The sequence below is a fragment of the Apteryx mantelli genome, chromosome Z (assembly GCF_036417845.1).
Source record: "Apteryx mantelli isolate bAptMan1 chromosome Z, bAptMan1.hap1, whole genome shotgun sequence".
In the NCBI taxonomy this organism is placed as follows: Eukaryota; Metazoa; Chordata; class Aves; order Apterygiformes; family Apterygidae; genus Apteryx; species Apteryx mantelli.
In genome coordinates, this window is record NC_090020.1 from 25,981,910 (window position 1) to 26,004,304 (window position 22,395).

Consider the following 22,395-nt stretch of genomic DNA (forward strand, 5'->3'; position numbering starts at 1 on the left):
AGAAGCTACTCGATACAGGCAGCAAGAAAATGAGGAGCTGTTAGTATCAGGTTAGCTCAGGTCATCAGCTGTAGCTTGGGCAGTGGCAGACTTCCGTAGCTGTGAACAAATTTGGAGTCCTCACAGCAATCAGAGGATCAATGGTTACGGTTTCCCTAAGTCTAAGCTTGCTGATTTGTGGTTGTTTAACTTCCTAAGTGCTCATAAGGTGAGGTAAAGGCTGGCTTTAGTTCTAAAGTGCATATGTATACATAAATGAAAACTGCAAATATTAGCATCATGGTACCTGGATTTTTAAAGTGTACCTAATATATTAACAAAACATAGACATTTAAGTAAACAGGATTTACTTTTCTTTTTCTTTTTTTTAGCCCCTAGAGATATGCCTTAGAGGTGTGATAAAGTCTAAGGCACATGTAATGAGAAAATTTCACTACGTGAGAAAATCAGCGTGAGGAATAATGTTTGCTTACAAATCTGTATCAATATATTGGTTTGGTTTGCATCTGTATTTGTATACTTAGCTTCATAGTGCTTGCTATCAGCTTGCTTACATAGCACTTACCTGTAATCAGTGTTTACATAGGCAAAGCAGTTATTAAACCATTTTAAGGTTAATTAAGGATTACTTGTTGTAATATTTTATATATACATATAGTTAGGCGATGCTAGTTTAAGCTATTGCTTTGTATCGTGTTAGTTGAAGTTTGGTAACAAGCGTGAGGAGTTCAAATGCATAAGTTGGTACTAGTTTCTATTTAGTCAGCTCATTGTTTTGTGTTTTAATTCGTATGAGGCCTTTCATAGAGGGATTTCTTTCCTCGCCAAGAATACTCTTCTGTGATTAAGTGGAAACTTGAGAGGATTTATATCAATAACAGATTGTGCTCTAAAAATAGCCAATTTTAGTGCTTATTTTAAACTAAGTGTCAAGCTGAAGAGTTATTAAAGCAGTAATTGCAGTTTGTTTGAAAAAGAAGAGAGAAGCTTGTGCTGTGAGGTTGTCATATATGGAAATAAGATGAGTGGTATGCATAGCTTGGACCTCCACATGTAGGTAAAAAGCAAAGAGCTGTAATCAGCATTTGTTTTTTCATGAAAAAAGCACTTATGAATCTGGAGTAGGCGTCACAGCTGAAGGGCGTTAAAGCCAAAAATAGAGTTACATGATCAGTCACCCTTTACCAGATGAGGACTCCAATGGTCTCTTCCTGTGTTGGACTGGCTAGATCTTCTTCTGTCAGTGAACCTTTCCAAAGTTGCTTAGTTTTTGTGCTATTTCTTTTTGATACACCTTTTTGTGCTTTATGGCAGGGAATTTCACTGCTATACCTTTGGTCAACTTGCAAGTCAGCCCATTCTTCTTAGAAGAAATAACAGCTGCTTACTGCAAGAGTGCATGTGGCACCCGTTTCTCAGCTGAGGTACCTCTCTTTGCTACTGATAAGAGAGAGAGAAAGTGAGTGAGAGATAAGAGTTAAAGATGAAACCCAGAGCAATGAAAGGTTCAACAGAAGTCCCCAGCGTGAAAAATATACAAACGGTTCTGTGAAAAGAAAACAAAAAGTAAATCTTCAAATCTTGCTGGAAAATGGAATTGTTGCTTGCTGGACAACTGCACGAGCTGGACCTTCCTCTCAAGGTCTTTCCTAATTCAGTGGTTGTGCCACCCTAGTTTGTATAGCACATGTGCAACCTGCATTGTACTACAGGAAATTTCCTGAGAGGGGACAGTGGCAGCCTGAAGGGTGCGTTGCTCTAGGGTGATGGAAGAGGGGAGTCTGTAAGACCTTTTGTAAGTAGCTGTTTGCAGGCTGTACCTGCACGATGGGTCTGGGTGAAGTTGTTTCCCCCTGTGCATTTCACAGGTGCCTCTACAGATGTATTGCCTGGGAGTTGGGTGAGGTGGATGGTGAACCTGCTGCGGGGTTCAGCATTGCTGGTCCCATGGTCACTGAATCACAGAATCACAGAATCACTGAGGTTGGAAGGGACCTCTGGAGATCATCTAGTCCAACCCCCCTGCTCAAGCAGGGTCACCTAGACCTGGTCGTTGTTACCCCTTGAGTTACCTGAAGGCTACGTGGAAGAGCCGCCTGGGAGTCTCTCAGAAGTACGGCCCTGCAGAGGGCATGGGCAAGGGTCTAGACTGGTAGAGGCTGTCTCAAGTCATGAAGGCATTAGGTGTTTAGTCCACAGTAGGCCTACTGAGAGAGGGATGCTGAAGGAGGACTTTTCTGCTATCTGCAGTGATCACATATATTTGTACTTTTCTACTAACATAAATTAAATTAATTGATTTTGGAGTGACAGCTAGAAAGAATTACTCTATACCTACCAATTGCTGTTTTTTCCTACCCCACCAACTTATTCCACAGTTACATTCATATTTATTATTAAAGATTGTTCTCAACATCAGAGAATATTCTGATGTTAACAAGCAGTTGCTAGCCTTGAATGTCATAATTAATATTTGACTCATCTTGACCAGGCTCTGAATTTTATTGAGCATAGTTTTTATATTCAGTTACACCACAGTGTTTCTTTCATGGCTGGCACAGAAACATACTACAACAGGTCTGAAAAATGCAGTTTGGTTGCAGTGGAAATTGTTTTCTGTTTGTTTGCATGCTTCGTTATTAGCATTATTGTCTGGTTGCATGTTCTGTTGCCCAGGTTTCCATATGTTGCTGCCAATATTTGTAATTTTCTGGCAACAGTTGTACTAATGCACAACATGACCATATACAAACTAAAAGCAAAGCTTCAACTATCCTGGAGCAGAAAGTACACTTCTCCTTTTCAATTAATATTTATTAAGAGGCCACCCTGAGCCTGAATTCTAGCACCTAACTCTGAATGAGGTGTTGTGAAAGGGCATTCAAAAAGGTGAAGTCTGATTTTTATGTGATTATGGAGAAGATTCTAATGAGAATGTCTTACATCTTTGCTTCAGCAGGGGAAATTATTATATCAACCAGACACTGCCAAAATGTGCACAGTTTGGTTTAGCTCAAGATTATTTTGATATAACCAGGAATTCACTGTTGTGAGTTCCCACTTACCAGGGTGACTGTCTCTAATAAAATAAAAATAAAAAAAGAGTGAGTGGTCTACGGTTGTTTTCAATAAGGAAAACTTACCGAGCTATCCCATCAAATGTCTCTGTACTCTTTTTCTGTGAAAAGAAGGAATGTAAGTTTCAGATGGAAAATATGCCTAGAAGAAAAAAGGAATTTTGACTTAGTGGTTTTGGATCTCCTGGAGATTCAGCAAACAAATAAAGAAGGTAATCAGCCTGATGGGAGAGATTACCTTTATGCAGTGCTGATCATACCTGCAATAGCAAGCTTGCTCACAGTGTTTCTGTAGGCGTGTGCCTAATGGGGAGTGCCATGATGAATTTTAGCAAAATCTGAACTACGAAAATTACTCAGTTGGGAGTGTGTACGTCTGCCTCAGATCCTGCACTGGGGGAATCCTTTCCTGTCTGAATGAGGTTGCCAACTGGCTTCTTATGACACATTTCCTCCATGCCAACAAGCAAACATTAAATGCCAAGAGATAAAGACAACTGGTGTGGGGTTTCAGTGCCTGCCTTCTGTCCGTCACTGATTTGCATATTTGGGGACCTCTGTGACATATAGTTATTTCTCATGGCACTGTCTGGCAGACAGTTAAAGCTTTTGCTGCATATAGAAGATAATTTAATTGGTATTTAGAGTTTCTACCCAGTGGGCCATTGGCAATCCCTCATGCTATGGTTTAAAAAAAACTTTCTGTTGATGTCTTTACCTTTCCACTTTGTATCTGATGCAGAATTTAAGCCCTCATATATTGCTGAATTGCTTATGGGAGAGAGGTATAAAGAAGTAACTACAGATTTATTCCCTGATGAAATAGCTGTGTAGAACTTGAGTCATCCGATTATATCTGTGTTTAGTATGGCATTGTGGGTTTAATTCCTTCCAACTGGGTTTCCAATGGCACAGAGATGTAGAGGAGGAGTTTTAAAATTCCTTTTGTGCTTTCCCTGCTGGAATTCGTTTATATTCTCCTGAAATAGCTTGGTTCACAGACCTGAGACTCACTGGAAAGCAGAGCCATTCTCCTGCCCAGGGGGTTGCAAGGATAGCAACAGATATTTCTTGAGGCCAGTTTCATGGCTATTAATATTCCTTTACTTTGCTTCTGTGATATAGAGTCTGAAGCAAAAGAAAGAATTAATTACTTTATTTGCAAAATGTAAAGATATTGCAGACTATGATTGTTTTTTCAAAGCAGTTTAAAAAAAAAAAGACATGAAGAAAAATTTCCTGTTAAAAAGAAAAGAAAAGAGAATTTTTAAAAACAAGGAAATAAATGTATATATAAATAGCCCTGTTTGGTTATTTTTCTTGTGTTGCATCCTTTACCCCTTTCTCTCTAAAACTTTGCATGTTTTTTGCTTCTTAAAAATCTAATGTCCACCTCAGAAGAGTTAGTTGGCTGTTTGCATGTTGCATTTTGTTGATTTCCCCACCTCCTTCATTAACATCTTTATTTAAACTGAAAAAAATTTGTACAGAAAGTTTCCATTTGCAGTGATCTTGTGAAATAACATTCACCTTAATTTTGGAGGCCAAGATTATTGGCCTTAGATAATTGTGGTATATGTGGTCAGCTTGAATCAGCCTCCTGACAGTGTTACAGACCAGGCTTTTGGAGGCTGGTGTGGATGACGGTTTTCCTTTAGATCATAGCAGTTAAAGAAATACTGGCTCAGCGCTTAAGGTTATTTCAGTATCACACATTGAAAAGTTGTCTTTTTTTTCCCTCTCCCCTCTTCCCCCCCCCCCCCCCAAGTTCCCAACGGTCAAAAATATTTTCCTTGTTTTCCAAGATAAAACCTGGCAAGCAGCTAGTCTTGTGGCCTGGTTTAATCTCGGCTTTTGAGGTCTGGAGGAGGGAGCTTCACCCTCTGTGTGCTGTGGAGATGGGTCTGGCTTTTGCTTCCTTATGCTAGGGACAGTATAAGGAAGTCACACTGATATATGTTTTATGGCTCTAATGGCAAATATCTCCAGTACGTGAGGTGTGGAGCAGCTGTCAATGCTATGTAGGTTTATAGCCTGGAAAAGAAACTGGAAAAGACACTCCTGTGATGGGCTGCATGGGGGGGGCCTGCGTACGTGTGAAAGTTGAACCCAAAATGAAGATTATTAAACTAGATTAACCACTTGGTAAAATTTAATAATGAGTCGATTGCCTCCATAATCCCCCAGATGTCCATGGTTACCTCTTAGGCAAGTACAACTGCAAATTTCTTCAGTAAACGCTAAGCTTTCCCTGAAGGCAACAGAAGTTTCTGACTCTGCAGGCTAGCAGGCAAAACTTCTTTCCCTGTTGAGATCAGCTGCCAGGACAGTTTGAGACTTGAAAATCCGTTTCTTGACACCAGAAACAAAGCAGTGAGTCATGGTTGGTGACCAGCCAGACGTGCCAGGACTCAGCCGGGGCCGTCAAGTGCAGAAAATAACCTCCAGGAGTGCTCGCATGCGCCAGCACCCTGCCTCTCTGCTCTGCTTTCCCTCAAAAAGCTGCATGTTTGCAGAAAATACTTTTCCAGTTCAGAATTCGCTGTTCCTGGGGAAACCATAAAAATACATATAATGTGTTGGGACCAGTGCTGAATGTATTCATTTACACTTTATGAAATTTTATAACACCCTTCAACATTCCAGCATTTGCCTCGTCTCTAATAAGTTCTGAACTATATTTTATGGCAAATGTGACACTAGAAAGCTTTCTCAAAAAACTGTGCCACGGACTCTTTTTCAGAAAGACAGCACAAAGCTTGGCAGACAGAACAAAGTGATTTCTACAGCATTTATTTTCTACAGAGTTTATTTTGATTTAGAAAGCAAACAAAGCACATGCTGCTAAATTGGGCTCGTCTGTTGGTACAGTTGATACCACAACCAGCTCGGGAAGTCCTCCAAGCTGAAAAATGTCATGGGCTGGGAATGTATAAGGGAAAATATCTAAATACACTTGCTGCTTTCTTAATTCTTCCCTGAGCTTCCACTCATGGTCACTGTTGGATACTGCTGCTTGGCTAGGTGGATCCTGGTTTGCATCTGCTGTAACCGTTTTGTGCTCTCTTGTTACCTTTTGGTCAATAAACTGGGGGACACGTTTTCAGGAGAACCATGCTGTATGGATAGTGTAAAGTGCCCAGTGAGATTTGGCAGCCCAGGTGCACTAAAGTAAGTTAATCTAAGCTGTGTTTTATGGGTTACCTAAGCTGCATAAACATCTGTGTGATCACTGCAGGATATTTAGGATGTAAAGTAAATAAAAGGAAGCTTAATAGCCTTAATAGTCTGTTATGAAAAAGAAGCAAGTTTAATGAGGATCCATAAACTCACAAACTTTGGGAAGTTTTGCCAAACTTTTACCTACTTTGGCAATGAAATGCAAGTCAGTGAGGATATCCTGAAGGAAATAGTGTCATGAACTGGCACAGTCAGACTGATACATTTTTTCCAATGACCAGTTTATATCTCAAGTGTCTTGTTAAAGTGTGTTGCAGCTCAAAACTAGGTATGTTAAATGCCCTTGCAAGCAAATGCCTCAGGATAATACCAGATATCCACCAGAATGAAAATGCAGTAAATGCTAAAATTTGTCCAAAGCTGCACTTCAAAGTAGCACTTCACTTCCAAAGTTATCTAAGAAAAAAATGTAGCTATCTGGGGCATGTAAAGAGTAAAGTCTGCACACTTGTGGTGACTGGTGCCACTGGGCAGCAGGAGGAGCGTGAGAAGGGATGGCCTGAGGACTTCGCCCCCTGGTCATTGCCCAGTGAGAGGAAGCCCCGTGGCCGCAGGGACACGTAGTGGGTGGATAGGGCCGGGCAGGTGGCAGAGCCTGGTGCATACGCTGGGTGACATCCGATGACCTGAGATGAATGCAGATGTAAGGTCATTCACTGAGTAGGATACAGCTGCAAAGAAGGATTCATCCGGCTGTTGTAACTGAAAAACAAAAGCCAAGCAAGTGAAAATTTAGCAAAATTCTGTTGATATAGGTCAGAGCTTAGGTATCTGATGGAAAACAAAATACTAATTCTGTGCCTAAATGTCCTAAATTCCTAAATGTTCATTGGCATCCATTTCTTCCTGTTCCCTGAGACCAGAGTTTGCACAAAGAGGTGTCTTTTGATTTCTATATCAAGTGACCGTTCCTTACAAATATAATTCTGTATAATACAAATGTCTCACTGCGAGCCGAAGCCCCACAACTGAGTCTCCTGTCTCGTAGCACGAGAGACTGCAACTATTGAGGCAGAGGGGAGGGAGACACAGGGCACCAACATCCCTCCACAGAGGGCCATAGTCTCCTGTAAAATACTTTGGGATCTTCTGAATTTTGAGACCAGCAGTAAACTTATAAATGTACAGTTGTCTGGAATCCCTATAAAGTTCGTAAAGCCATCCTGGGGATCGTAAATACCCATGGGTTTTTGGAAGAAACATGGTAAACTCTCAGCCCAACTTTGATTTATACCATTTCATATTTTAAAAATTATCACCTTAGCAAAAAGGGGTAAAGAGTAATAATAATAATAATAATAATAATAAAAAAAAAACCCTAAAGCTTGGATTAGCCTTGATAGTTTGAGTAGCAGGCTTCCTGGACTGTGAAATCCACCTCTAGATTAGTTTTTCCTGGTTTTAACAGATTCTGTTTAAGGTTACTCAGCCAGAAGTCATTACTCATGTTCTTGGAAAGGATCTGTAAGTCCCTTGCAGGAGGGGGATTTTTGACCAGAACCCCTGTACTGAGCTTCCATTGGATACAATCTACCATGGAGCACAAATACGCATCACTGAAAGTGTACTTTCTCCTTGAAGGGAAGAGGTAGGGAGCTGGATGCATTATACTTGAATGAAAAACTTGTTGTTAAATATGAACACTTCTGGGCGTAGGGGATTTGATACCTAATGAATACGGTACAGCTGGATATATTTAAATTTCAAATGGCAAATGTAGGTAAGCATAGCATGATGTTTCAGGATTAAATATACAACTAGTTTCCCTCCCCATAAAATGTACCTATGAGATTTTTCAGAGATTAATTATTTAATTTAGTTTGAAAAACCTGTTCTCCAATTTTGTGGGTTTTAGCTCTGTCTGTACACACTCACTCACATCTTCAGTTGCTACCAGCCACCTGCCAAAGAGTAATGAATTATGGGTTGTTGACGTCCCTCTAAACTGGAGTCCCAAGTGTTGATCTTTGAAGTGGATAACTGCTGGAGGCAGTTTTGCAGAGCTTCAGGAGGGATTGGCCATAGTCCTGGTGGTTGTGGTATTCAACATCAATAGACTTGTTCCTTGGTTGCAGGTGAGAGTGGCCGTTGAGTAAATGTGGCAGCAACTAATAGGCAGCCACAGCAGCAGCCAGTGGGTAAACAACTTAGGAGCCAGCAAGCAGCGGACATCTTTTGAAGTTGATGGTTGCCCTCAGGTAGCCTGTTAGCGTCCATCAGACCTGATTAGTTCACCTTTAAGCACCTTCTCTAGCCAGCTATTTCAGGATGTGAATCTAAACGTACACCTTGTTGGTCAGGAGCTCTGTATCAGTGTTGTGGTGTGAGATCACTGATCAGTCCACCAAGACTTTGCTGGTCATCCTAAGGATCCCGGTGACAAAAAAAGGAGTATAAAAACACAAAGTGTACAGAAAACAGAGATCTGAACTCACAGGAGTTCAGCTTTTGAAGCCAGTGAAACCAAATAGATGATTTCAGTCTGTGCAGGACCTAGGGCCCAGGTAAAGATCCTCCTGTTAGTGTCAGAGTAAATGTAACTTATACAGGCCAAGCACATTTATAACGTTCCTTGGAGGGACACGGCTTGTGGGCAAAGGTAACGTTTTATTAGATCTTCTGATGTAGCTGGGAGAGAGGCAAGCTTTCAGGCAGATGAGCTATTTTTCAGGGTAATGCAGTAGGCCAAGTGATTTGGCAGATGCAGAGTGAGCAGATCCATACTGTAGCCAAGTTTCATTTATGTAATCTTTTACTGAGAGCATCCCTGTTTTTAGATGCACCCTAGAGGGCTATCGGTTGATTTTTTTTGTTGCTTTCCCAAGGACAGTGTTAGGGCCTGGCCCAGGACCCCTCTGCGTGTGAGGTGCCTGTTGTGACCCTGGTCCCGAGTGCGCCCAAGTCAATCCAGGCAGAGCCTTGTTACTGCTCCTCTCTGGGTGCTGGCCCCACTCCCAGGCTCGCTTGTCCTCTCTCCCTGCCAGGGCTACTGCCGTGAGAGCTGGGTCCTCCTGCTCCCCTGGCCGAGTGCAGGCTTGCTCCAGAGGTTTGCTTAGACGGCGAGCACACTGGGCTTTTCGTTTAACCCCTTTGGAGCAATGTGGAAGGAATTGAGGCATATCGAGGAAGTTTCTCAGGCAAGAAGTCTTTGCTTTTAAAGCAAAGGCCGGCAGTTGGATCCGGGTTGCAAACCTGGTGGCTGCTTCTTCAAAAAAGTGCCCAACGCCTCTCGTGGTCAGGCCAGCTGCCTGGAGTGCGGATTCGTGGGTTTGCCTTGGGCAAGCTGAGACATGTGTGTGTTCAGCACATAATGAAAAGCTGAGCTCGTAATGCATTGCAGACGTAAGCCACCACATCATGCTGTGTGCAACTGCATAAGTGAATGAGGGGAGCAGTCAACAAAGTGAATTAACAACACTATAGGAGGGAAATTGCATATCCTTTTACTGAAGGAGGGCTACCCTGTGCTACTCTGCCAAAACAAGCAGCTGCTGAAAGAGATATCACAGAGCCTTCCCCTGCGTGCTTGATTCTGGTCAGAAACATGATTTAGTAAAGGGATAGAGATGGGAATCAAAGAGGAGAGACTGTGAACAAATAAATGCCTCATGGCTTCTACTTTGTCTGTTTTTTGTCTTTAACTTTCCCTATGCACTGGGGATGATGGAAACTGATCTAGGAGGCCAAAAGAAAAAACTATTACGAACGATATCTTTCCAATTTACAAATTCAGGGCAGAGAATAGTGTGTCTCAGAATCTTACTTCCTGCTCAAATGCACCAGCTAATAAAAGTCATGGAGGTGGCCTTCTGAAACAGCTGTTGCAAGTAAAACCAGAGCTAACAGACAGGGATCTGGAAACTTTTACTTCAACAGATTAAAAAGTCTGTGAAAATTATATAATGAACTATGCGAAAGGGAGAACTCAATAATTTGATCAACAGCTCCCTGAAACTGGTGGAGCAATTGAAACAAGAAGAAAGGAAAACTTGAAAAGTGTATGAAAACGTGTGAGGTCATTATGACCGAAAACAAAGCCACATGGTTGCATTTGGAACAAAACAGTGAATCTGGTGTAATTGGTGCATGACATAAGGATCTTGGGATTTCAAGGGGGAGAGTGAGGATAGGACGTGGCGGTTGCCAAAAGCCCTTACAGTGGAAAAATCCCCAGTGAGACGGCCGTAGTGGAGCAACTGCTGCAAATCAGAAACGAAGAACGGCAGCAGAGGCTGAACCTCTGCCAGCCTTCTACAGTCAAGCCCATGGTTTGAGGCTAGAAGGCCCTGCGTTGTGGTAGCAATGGTGACCACAGGCCATAGTCACGGGGTAGTTCTCTTATGTTTTTTGATGGGCTTGCTACCAGCTGTGTTTCCAAGCTTTCTGCAGAGATGAAGAATAATGCAGGAGGTGGGGGCAGCAGCTAATGCAAGCCCTCTGCGTGGGAACTGCATCGGTAACAAATCTTCCAAAATTCATTCCTCTGGGTTGGGAAACGTGAGCTCTCCGACCTGATTCGGTGTCCTTGGCAAACAGTCGAATAATAAATCTCACCTCTGGAGGGAGATTTGGTTTGTAAACCAAGATGAGCTTAGTTTACCTGCCTGAGGGCGACATGCTGTTGTCAGGCTGTGGGTTGGTGCGCGACTGCCTGGAAAAACTACCCATGTGTTCACTGCCTATGGCAATGCTTTTCTATAAAATGCTTTTGCTTGGAATAAATAATACCCAGCTTTATGAAAGTTGCCTGGAAACCCTTTTGTTCCTCCTGAGAAAGCTGAATCATGCTGCGGCAGGTTTATGTGGGTGCTCCTCAGGTGCCCCTGGTTGGGCAACGAGAGGGGCTCGGGCAGAGGTGGACGGGCAGATCTGGCTGCAGACAGGCATCAGTGTTGGGTTGGAGATGCCCCTGCAGCCACGCAAGAGGAGGAAAGCCTGTTCACAATTCTTCATGGAACTGTGAAGCAAAAGCTTTCCATCCTACCGAAAAGTTGCTTACTCATGCAATTTTTTGTTTTCCCAAGAAACACCTTGAAAAAAATTCAAAAACCTCCGCTTTGCTCTTCGACTCTTCCCTCCAAAAAACCCTTCGACCAGAAAACATGGTGACTGATCCTGGGTAGGGGAAGAACTTTCTTCAGAAAATTTAACTTTTATTAGAAAAAAACAAATTTAATGTTGATCCATGTGCTTCTGTTTTTCAAGACAAATTGTCCTCAAAAAATGTCTACTTTAGTTGAAAGGTTTACTTTCTACTGAAAAAAAGATTGAAGCAAATGTGGAGTGTTGAGTGTGAAGCTTCCTATCCAGTATCTCAAGCCTTCTACTAGTTTCAGCCAAAATCTCATAAAAGTAGATGGCAGAATTTCTGTGTTCTCAACTCATATGCCGAACCTTCATCTAAACCTAATTTCTACCCAAGGATAGCCTCCATAGTATAAACTCAATTTGCAAAATAATGTCTCCCTGGCTCTATCATTAATTTTTTTTTAAAGTAACTCTTCCTGGTGACATAAGAAGGCTTAGAGGGTCCTAAAAAGTGGTCTCCTTTTCTGTTTTATTTTTAGCATATCATATTTAAAAAAAAAAAGCCACCCTCCAGAAGTCTAGATGCTTAGATTCTAAATAAGGTATCAGTAGATCAATATTTGTTATAAGAAACCCTGATGATAATATTTTATGTTCCCATATGGGAAGTATGGAGGAAATCCAAACGTGACTGGTGACTCTAAGACATTTCTTGCACAATTATGGATATAAATGAGTGCCTAATCAAATGTAAATTTCCAGCCTTTTTCTGCTTCATATTTCCTTAATAATGTTTCTCTTGGAACCTGCTGTTTATATAGATTTTTTCTTCTAAAACTGCACTGCTGCTGAACTGAGCAAACAGCTGTGTCAGATATAAACCCCATGAAGGGTGGAACACGCCTGTGATTTTGCTTCCAAATGTTTATAGGCTAAATACATAGTGAAAAGCTAGCCAGTAATTTTAGTTATCCCAAGTGGTTTTTTATTTTGTTAATGGAACTTGGTTTACTTTATTATCCAGTGTCTGGCATTGTCCCTTGTTTGTGTTATTTACAGAGAGAGCAATGAGTGTAATTTTCTTACTGTTTGGGGGAAAAAATAGTATTGCCTGTCTCAAGAAACCCCCCCAAAACACTGATATAATCACTGCTGACTGAGGTATTGATGCCTCTTTGGCAAGTAAAAATAAAAGAGATTAAATATAGATATGCAAAATTTGGTTGAATGACTCATAAAGTTACAGTATAATCAATTGTAATTGAGAGATACTCTGTAAGAAACTGCTTATTAGAGCAGCAAGATCAAAGATGTGCATACACAAAGATTTTAAAGGTCTCATTTTGTAAGTCTTACTGCCCAGATGCATAGTTACTTTGAGGATGGTTAGGTTTGCAACACTGGGTGCTAGACCCCCAGGGCTCAATATTTTGCTCGGATAAGGAGAAATGTATAATGAATATATATGCGGTCCTGTGCGGAGTCTGATTCAGCTGTGAAGGAGAAAGCAATTAAGTTACACAGTGGGTGACAAACTGCTGTAAGAAGGTGGTAAAATGTTTTACTCTCCAGTGTGAGTAACAGGTAAGTAGGGAGGGAAATACATCTGGTAGGTGTTTAACTTTGCCAGGTTGCAGCTGATTGTCAGCAATTAAAGGTAGTTACCAAACTCTGGCTGTTGTCACCTGTAAAGAACCTAGTATGGTGTCCACCACGATATGTCTGTGTTTCTGGGTGATCAGGCTTTTTCCGGCACTTGGTGACTACCATTGCTTTACCTTTGTGTGGCTTTGAAGAGTAGCCCTCTCTGATGACTCCTGAGCGACTGCTGTAAATTAGGTGCTTTGGGCAATTGGAGGGAGGAGGATTTTTTTTGGGGGGGGGGAGGGCGTGCTGGAAAATGAAGCTCCATGTTGCATTTTTAATAAGAGATTTCAGGCCACAGCAGTGTGCATTCATCAGATTTTCAGTAGACTGGGCTGCTAAATATCCTTCTGTTACTCCTCCAAGCAAGCGGGGAAGGTCTCTCCACTTGGAGGAACCCTCTCTTTGCGCCGACTCCTTCTCACAATCGCTCTGTGTCAGCCCTTGAGGTCAGTGCTGAGACCTTCCTTTCTGCGGCAGTGGCACATGGCAACACTATTATTGAAATACAGTTCAGTATAAAGGCCATTTAGTCAATGCGAGCATTCATTCAGCGAAAGTTTAGCAGTAGCATTTTCTGTGCTTGATTCTGCAAAGGGCCAGGCGCTCTGATCCTCATGAGCAAAGCACTGAGACTCGCATGTAATGCACCTCATCAATAGTCCCATTGATTTCAGAGGAGCCAATCACGTACTTAACTTCTCAGAGCATGCTAACATGATTGCCAGTTTGGGAGTGCGAGCACTCCACTTCTGGAGGCTTTAACCAATATTTCAAATTAGTCTTAAAAAAAAAAAAAAGAACTTGATTATTAAAAAAAGACTTCATGGTCTTGCTTTCTTATCAGTGGGAAATCAGATCAAGTGAGAGTGACTGTACAGCATAACTGTACAAGCAAAGTCAAGTTTATGGTGATGTGATCATCCAGACTGGAGAATCTTAAGACATTTTGTCTCTTTTTTAAATGACTGTTTTTGCAGAAGAACCTTAGTCTGCTTATAATTAAGTCTTCAAGGCAGACAGCCCTTTGAGCCTCACAGCTGGTAATTTGAGGTCTTGATGTAAATGTGTTTTCCTGTGTTGACACTAATCTATTTCTGAAAAAAAGATGACTATTATAAGAAGATTCTGTTTCCTAAAGGATTTTTCATGAACTCTAGACAAAAATAGGGCTGAAATTACCAGGCATGGATTCAGAATTGTAGGTTTCTTTGTAACCAAAATGATCCAAATTAAGACTACCTTGAAAAAAAACAGATTCTTTGTCTGAACTGGATATTGCCACTTAAATCAATTATGAGCAAATGTGGTGTGAGAAATGTTCCATTTCCAACAGAGCCATGGTAATTCCCTCTTTCCACCATGCTTCTGAGAAAACATGGATTAGAGCATGCCAGCAAGCAAATACTGTGCGTGCTATCTCTGGTGAACCTGATATCTATATGCAAGTGGATGTTTTATGCACTCGCATTGTAGTTAATGGCCGATAACGTATTTGGCAGGCACATTAGGTACCTATTCAAAAATTTTCGCTCCTTTGTTTATTTTTCCTTCCTATACTGCTGCAGTAACAAGTTACTTGTGCTTCACCTGTGATTTTGTGTATTCTTCCAAGAAACTAAGACTAGACACAGTGGATATGGTTTATAAAGAAAAGTTATGGTAAGAGGCAAAAAAGGGAAATTTTTTTTCCTAAAAAGGGAAAGAAAACGTGGCTTCCCTGTGTTCGCACAGCCCCTTAGACTGCTTGGCACTGCATCCACCCCAAAAGCTGGTAAACAGCAGTTGCTTCTCTCTCTGTTAAACACAAATGTGCCGTACGCCGGTGCGAGGCTGTTTGCTGTGCAGCGTCGCTGGCGGGACGGGAGCAGATGCAGGCGCTGCTGTCCCACGCGCTGCCCGAGGGGTCGGATGTGACCCGCACGGCGCCCGCTGCTGGGGTCCCCAGCTGGGGACCATCCGTGCTGGTGGCTCTTTTGCTGCGGAGAGGATACTTGTGCGTGCGAGAAGAAAACAAGAGTGCTCCCAGGAAGCAACCCCAGGATGGCTCGGCGGCGGTAGAGGGTTCAGGCAGGATTTGGGAAGGGAGGGTGAAGGGTGCCTGAAGGCCAAAGTCAAGCAGTATATTTAATGTCGGTCTGATTGCCAGTGCATCCAAGGTAAGCAAGTGCTGACACATGTGTGGGGAAAGAGAATGGGCTCTGTGGTCGCGTGAAATGAGATTAAAGGAAGAGGGGTATGTACACAGAGGAGAATGAAGAGCAGAGGCGTGATACGCTGCCAGGCAAAGGGCTGACACGCCACAGTCGTGACTCTTGCGACTTTTGCTTGCAGTCTGGGTGGTGAGAACTGGTATTAGGAGCGGGGTCTGCCTGATAACGCATTGCCACGGCGTTGCCAGGATCATCTTCCAGGGTGTCTGCGGGATAGCATTTCAGCTTTGGATATCCTAGCTTGTCTTTTTTTCTTGAAATTTTCTTTCTCTTGCTCATTTTTATTTGCTTCTGTCTTTCCGTGACTCTGTGAGTCTCGTACCCCATTATACTCTCCTGCCCTCGGTTTCGGTGAGCTGGCAAAGTCTGTGGGACCAAGCTTCTGCTTCACCTGTGATTTATTGTTGTTGTCCGTCTTCTACATGCTGCTTCTTTGGCGTTTTTTGGCCTCCTTGTGCATTTTTAGCTTGTCATCACTTCCTTTCCTTTGTTTTTATAGAAGAGCTGATGTTTTAGGCCCTGCTCCTAAAATATCCATCTGGAGATTAGTTTTGAAATAATCCTATTGAGATTGATGGTATGTTTCAACTTAGCGTCACATTAATGCTTTTTTGAATTAGCAAATTTACACATGCTAGTATTATTGCTTAAGAGTGTTTTCTAGTTTTCTTCTTTGAAAACAAATGCTTTAGAAGTTTTCAGTTGAGATACGTTTTTTATTTATTGCTTTTAAATTTAAATTATAAAAATGAAGTAAGAAAATTTTGGTCTGTAAAGAACTCAGTGCTCCTGCAGCATATTTCTATGTGAATTATCTTGTCAGTCAAATGGTCCATCTACAGCTATCACTTTCAGAAGGCAATATTTGAATAAAAATAATGGCTATTTATTTCAATAATCTCCTTATACTGATACAACGTCTTTCACTGAGTACAATACACATTGAGTACAACAGTTTTAAAACTGTGATTAAGAATGCTGTGAGATACACGAAGTGAGGTTTGTATGTGTATAGTGGGATATCAAAGGGTAGAGTGACTTGCCTAGCAAATGAGTGGAGCTCTCATTCTCCTGAGCTAACCCTGGGACAACTGTTCCTTTATATTCTCTTTTATCCAGAGATGCAAAAGTAAAGACTCTGACATTTATTATTGTGATGTGTGTCTGCCTTTGTTCCCAGGACATTACATTTCTGTGGATACATCTCATGAGGGTGACAAAGCAATACTTTCCAGTCCTGAACTACTTTCTGAAGAGTGGAGCTGCATCAGACTGATTTACCAAATAGCAACAACTTCAGGGTCTTCGTCTGATCCCACCAGGCTCAACCTGTATCTGAGGCAAGAAGGAGAGAGCTTTGATCGTTTGCTGTGGTCAGCCAAGGAGCCTTCAGATAGCTGGCTCATAGCTAGTTTAGATTTAGCAAATAGCACAAAAAAGTACAAGGTAAGTACAATTTTAGAAGATATGAAAGGACTTATTGTGCACATGTTGTGATATATGGATTGCTTTTTGAACTTGACATTATGCTTGGCTGTCATTGTCGACTCAAGTAGGAAGGCTTACTGTAGTGAAACCAAAGAGAACTAAGTGGAAACGGTATTTTTTCCCAGGAACTGAGGCTGGAGTTTGTTTACTTTCCTGCTTGTTTAAGGACTTGAACATTCAGGCCTGCCATGTGCAATGCCTATTGGTTTACATGAGATGTAGTTCACAGAATAGTGAGCTCAGGGCCAGGAAGTGTTAGAGAATTAAGGTTTGTTCTCCAAACGGTCCTGTATCAGTCTGGGAAGTGTCACAGGTATATATGTTTGAATTGGTTCATGCTATTTGGGAATTACAGGTAAGATCGGCACAGAGCTGGACACTGTAAACCAGTCTTTGCATCGTGCTTGAGTGCAAACAGTACTTCTCTTTTTAAGTTCTCACTTAAAAGACTTCTATGGAGTGTGTGCTCTTCAATATATACTTCTTGGCTAGATGAAAAATTTATTCCATCCTTTTGGGATGCTGGCTCTTTGCTCCAAAACCTCTAGCTTGCAACTGATCTGGCCTAGCCCTGTGTGAATCAGTTGACCCTTTCTGCCTCTAAAATCAGTGAGTAATGCTGTTCTGAGTCAGACAGTTAATGTGCTTCCAGATGAATGCATTTTTCAGCTCGCTGGAAAGCACCGCCGACTGAACCAAAGCAGCAACGATGCCTCGCTTCTCTGCAGGCCAGCATAGCTGCTGCTGTCCTGGGGCAGATAGGTGACCTCCCAGGCCTTAGGTCTGCCGCTGTGCTCGCTCATCCCTGTCCTCTGCGCCCATCTGAAAGAAGTGAGAGTCAGGAGCTTGGAGGAGAGTATTTTACCCAAATCCTGTCACACCGTATCTCTGCAATAGCTTCCTGTTTAACCACAGCTGAGGAGTCTAAAGTCCTTTATTTGCACTGATACGAAGTGCAGGCTGTTTAGGCCTTGTCCCATTGCCTTTCAGTGTGCTTTCTGTCCTAGCCAAAGGAGGTGAACTCGGTCTTCAGTGCAGTCTGCCTATTACTACCCCAAGCTCTTTCGATAAATGCACCTCTACTGACTGTAGGGATGATGAGACTCCTACATGTGTTTCACTAATTCTCCTGTTTCTGTGGTTTAAGTGTCCAGTGTGATGTACTAACCAATGTACCATTTGGTTTATATTGTGCAGATTGTTCTGGAAGGTGAGATGGGAAAAGATAAATCTGCCAGCATAGCAGTTTTTGAAATTAAAATAACCCCGGGATATTGTATTGGTGAGTACTCTCTGCCTAGCTGCCCATGTTCTCTGCATAGAAAAAAATGCCTCACTGGCTGTTTAAAAACTGAATAAAAGGTCCTGGTTTTGGGGCGGGGAGGGGGGGGGGAAAGCAACTTTTAAAATTGAAAAATAGTCTGAAAAATTAATGAAATAGACATTTCATTGTTTTTAAACTAAGATTGCGTGCCCTTATATGAGTATTTATTTGCCTGCCTTGCTTTCTAATGTATATAGACTTTTCACATACAATATTTCATTCTATTCTTATGTTACCTATTGTTTGAGCAGGACAAAGTGTTATATTTTCACGAAACTAGACTGCTGCAAACATTAGACATAACAGCTGCAATGTTATTTCTGCTCTCTGCCTGTTCATGCTGCCTTACAGAGGCGTCCTGCTGGCTGCAAGACAAAACTATGTTGACATTTACACTTATTGTCAGTTCCTTATGACATTTTCCAAAACTGCTAATGAAGTTCAAAAATTGCAGCAGCTGGGAGGCTAGCAGGCCATTACAGCTCTGGCCGAGTCCAGCCGAATTATTACAGTTCTTTGGCTGTGCAAACTGCTGGTCCTGCCTTGCTTCCACCTACCCCTGACAGCTCTCTCATCCCATACTATAGCAGGCTGGCAGGTTTGCAGTGGGTCACCCTTTCAGTGCAGCTCCCTGCAAAACCATCTGTTCAGCAGAGCAACATGGTAGTGTCACACAGTGGCAGTAAGATTTACCAGTGCAGGGAATTCTGCTCCGACTATTTAATTAAGGGCTAGAAAGTGGTATATTTTAAATTTGTTTTACTAAGTTCTAAGTTAGAGTAGCCATATATAACCAAATAATAAAAGATAGGTAGGACTGAACAGGATGAAAATGAGAATCTGTAGCAGTCATAACAGTTGTGGCTGAATTTGCTTCCATTTATTATAAGCTGTTAAGTGTTGTGTCCAGTTTTATAAGTGTAGTCATTCAAGGCACTGACTCACCTAAAGCAAGGCCAGTGCTTAGCAATAGCTTTTCTTCCAGTTTCTGTAATGTAAATGTGTGCATTAAGCTGTTATAAGATCTTCATGTTGGTGTCTACAATTGCAGAATGTGACTTTGAAGAAAATCACCTTTGTGGCTTCATGAACCGCTGGAACCCCAATGTAAACTGGTTTGTTGGTGGAGGAAACATTCGCAGTTCTCAGTCTATCCTTCCCAAAGACCACACACTTAACAGTGAATTGGGTAAGCAACAAATGTAAAATGGAAGTAAAGTGGAAGATTTGGGTCTATGCCTTTTGTTATGCTTAAAAATGACTCAGAATTAGGATAATATGTTGGACAGTGAGGAGTGGGAGGGAACCATCTTTTCGTGGGTTTTGAAAGTATGGGCCATGATAATGTATTGTACGTTTTAAAAGCTTGTACTGCTGGCCCATACATCTGGCAGAGATTTTTTCCTAGGGGCCATTGGAAGTGAGTGGGAAGACACAGGGACTGAAGCACATTTGGAGAGTCTGACATTAGATCGCACAAGGTTTAGGAGTTTTGTTTCTTTTACTCAAACAGGGTGCTATTAATGCAGCCCGCAGAAGGCAGGGTATTTCAAAGGCTTAAGGGGTTGTCCAGCACTTTCCCTGTGTGAAATACTTGTCCTGGCCACCTTGCTGAGAGAAGAGCCTTTTATATAATCATAGTGAAGGGTTGGCAGATATTTTAATCTTTTAACATAGTTTTGTATGAAATACCACAGTAGATGACACTCAGGAGATCTGGCTAGTTGCACCACACTGCACATCTCAGACAAAGTGAAGTTTGCGACAGTACAAGGAATCGCATCATGAAAAGTAAGGTTGATACTCCTTCCTTAACTCATGCCGCTGTGCCTTTTTATTTCATTTCACAATTGTGTGAGTTGAGTACAGAGTGTCAGTCCAACCCTGCATAACCCTGAGTCACAGAACCACAGAATCACAGAATGGCTGGGGTGGGAAGGGACCTCTGGAGATCATCTAGTCCAACCGCCCTGCTCAAGCAGGGTCACCTAGAGCACATTGCACAGGATCACGTCCAGGCGGGTTTTGAATATCTCCAGAGAAGGAGACTCCACCACCTCTCTGGGCAACCTGTGCCAGTGCTCTGTCACCCTCACAGTGAAGAAGTTTTTTTCTCATGTTCAGATGGAAGCGTCTGTGTTTCAGTTTGTGCCCGTTGCCTCGCGTCCTGTCGCTTGGCACCACTGAAAAGAGTCTGGTCCCATCCTCTTGACACCCTCCCTTCAGATACTTGTACACGTTGATAAGATCTCCTCTCAGCCTTCTCTTCTCCAGGATGAACAGGCCCAGCTCTCTCAGCCTTTCCTCATAAGAGAGATGCTCCAGTCCCCTAATCATCTTTGTAGCCCTTCGCTGGACTTGCTCCAGTAGTGCCACATCCCTCTTGTACTGGGGAGCCCAGAACTGGACGCAGTACTCCAGATGTGGCCTCACCAGGGCTGAGTAGAGGGGGAGGATCACCTCCCTCAACCTGCTGGCAAAACTCTTCCTGATGCAGCCCAGGATACCATTGGCCTTCTTGGCCACAAGGACACATTGCTGCCTCATGCTTAACTTGGTGTCCACCAGCACTCCCAGGTCCTTCTCGGCAGAGCTGCTTTCCAGCAGGTCAGCCCCCAACCTGTACTGGTGCATGGGGTTATTCCTCCCCAGGTGCAGGACCCTGCACTTCCCTTTGTTGAACTTCATGAGGTTCCTCTCCGCCCACCTCTCCAGCCTGTCCAGGTCTCTCTGAATGGCAGCACAGCCCTCTGGTGTATCAGCCACTCCTCCCAGTTTTGTATCGTCAGCAAACTTGCTGAGGGTGCACTCTGTCCCTTCATCCAGGTCATTGATGAAGAAGTTGAACAAGACTGGACCCAGGACTGACCCCTGGGGGACACCGCTAGCTACAGGCCTCCAACTAGACTCTGCACCGCTGATCACAACCCTCTGAGCTCTGCCATTCAGCCAGTTCTCAATCCACCTCACTGTCTGCTCACCTGTCCTGCACTTCCTGAGCTTACCTATGAGGATGTTATGGGAGACAGTGTCAAAAGCCTTGCTGAAGTCAAGGGAGACAACATCCACTGCTCTCCCCTCATCTACCCAGCCAGTCATTCCATCATAGAAGGCTATCAGATTGGTTAGGCATGATTTCCCCTTGGTGAAGCCATGCTGACTACTCCTGATCACCTTCTTTTCCTCCACGTTTGGAGATGGCCTCCAGGATGAGCTGCTCCATCACCTTTCCAGGGATGGAGGTGAGGCTGACTGGCCTGTAGTTTCCCAGGTCCTCTTTCTTGCCCTTTTTGAAGACTGGGGTGACATTGGCTTTCTTCCAGTCTTCAGGCACCTCTCCTGTCCTCCATGACCTTTCAAAGATGATGGAGAGTGGCTTAGCAATGACATCCGCCAGCTCCCTCAGCACTCGTGGGTGCATCCCATCAGGGCCCATGTATTTGTGGATGTCCAGTTTGCTTAAATGATCTCTAACCCGATCCTCCTCGACCACGGGAAAAGTCTTCCTTTCTCCAGACTTTCTCTCTTGCCTCCAGGGTCTGCGGTTCCTGAGGGCTGGCCTGAGCAGTAAAGACTGAAGCAAAGGCGGCATTCAGTAACTCTGCCTTCTCTGCATCCTTTGTCACCAGGGCACCCACCCCATTCAGCAAAGGCCCCACATTTTCCCTAGCCTTCCTCTTGCTACTGATGTATTTGAAGAAGCCCTTCTTGCTGTCCTTGACATCTCTAGCCAGATTTAATTTCAAACGGGCCTTAGCCTTCCTCCTCACATCCCTGCATACTCTGACAACGTTCCTATATTCCTCCCAAGTGGCCTGTCCCCCTTTCCACTTTCTGTATACTTCCTTCTGCTTGAGTTTTGCCAGGAGCTCCTTGCTCATCCATGCAGGTCTCCTGCCTCCTTTGCTTGACTTCCTACTCATAGGGATGCACCGCTCTTGAGCCTGGAGGAAGTGATGTTTGAATATTAACCAGCTCTCTTGAACGCCCCTTCCTCCTAGGGCCCTCACCCATGGGATTCCTCCAAGTAGGTCCCTGAAGAGGCCAAAGTTTGTTCTCCTGAAGTCCAGGGTTGCGATCCTACTTGGTGCCCTGCTGCCTCCTCGCAGGATACTGAACTCCACGATCTCATGGTCACTGCAGCCAAGGCTGCCCCCAACCTTCACATCTCCAACCAGTCCTTCTGTGTTTGTTAGTACGAGGTCCAGCAGCACACCTCTGCTTGTTGGCTCCTCCACCACCTGCGTCAAGAAGTTGTCACCAGTGCTCTTCAGGAACCTCCGGGACTGTCTGTGCCTAGCTGTGTTGTCTTTCCAGCAGACATCAGGGTGGTTGAAGTCCCCCATGAGAACCAGGGCCTGGGATCGTGAGGCTACTTCCA

At 43.2% G+C, this 22,395-nt stretch overlaps 1 protein-coding gene across 1 annotated transcript in view; it reads left to right on the top strand.

The window, feature by feature from the left end:
- MAMDC2 (MAM domain containing 2) overlaps positions 1 to 22,395 on the top strand; it is a 66,571-nt gene that overhangs the window by 12,821 nt on the left and 31,355 nt on the right. The window contains exons 2-4 of the mRNA XM_067316039.1: positions 16,383 to 16,648; positions 17,888 to 17,972; positions 19,066 to 19,203. Coding sequence (XP_067172140.1) covers positions 16,383 to 16,648; positions 17,888 to 17,972; positions 19,066 to 19,203 — 489 coding nt within the window. The remainder of the gene's footprint in view (positions 1 to 16,382; positions 16,649 to 17,887; positions 17,973 to 19,065; positions 19,204 to 22,395) is intronic.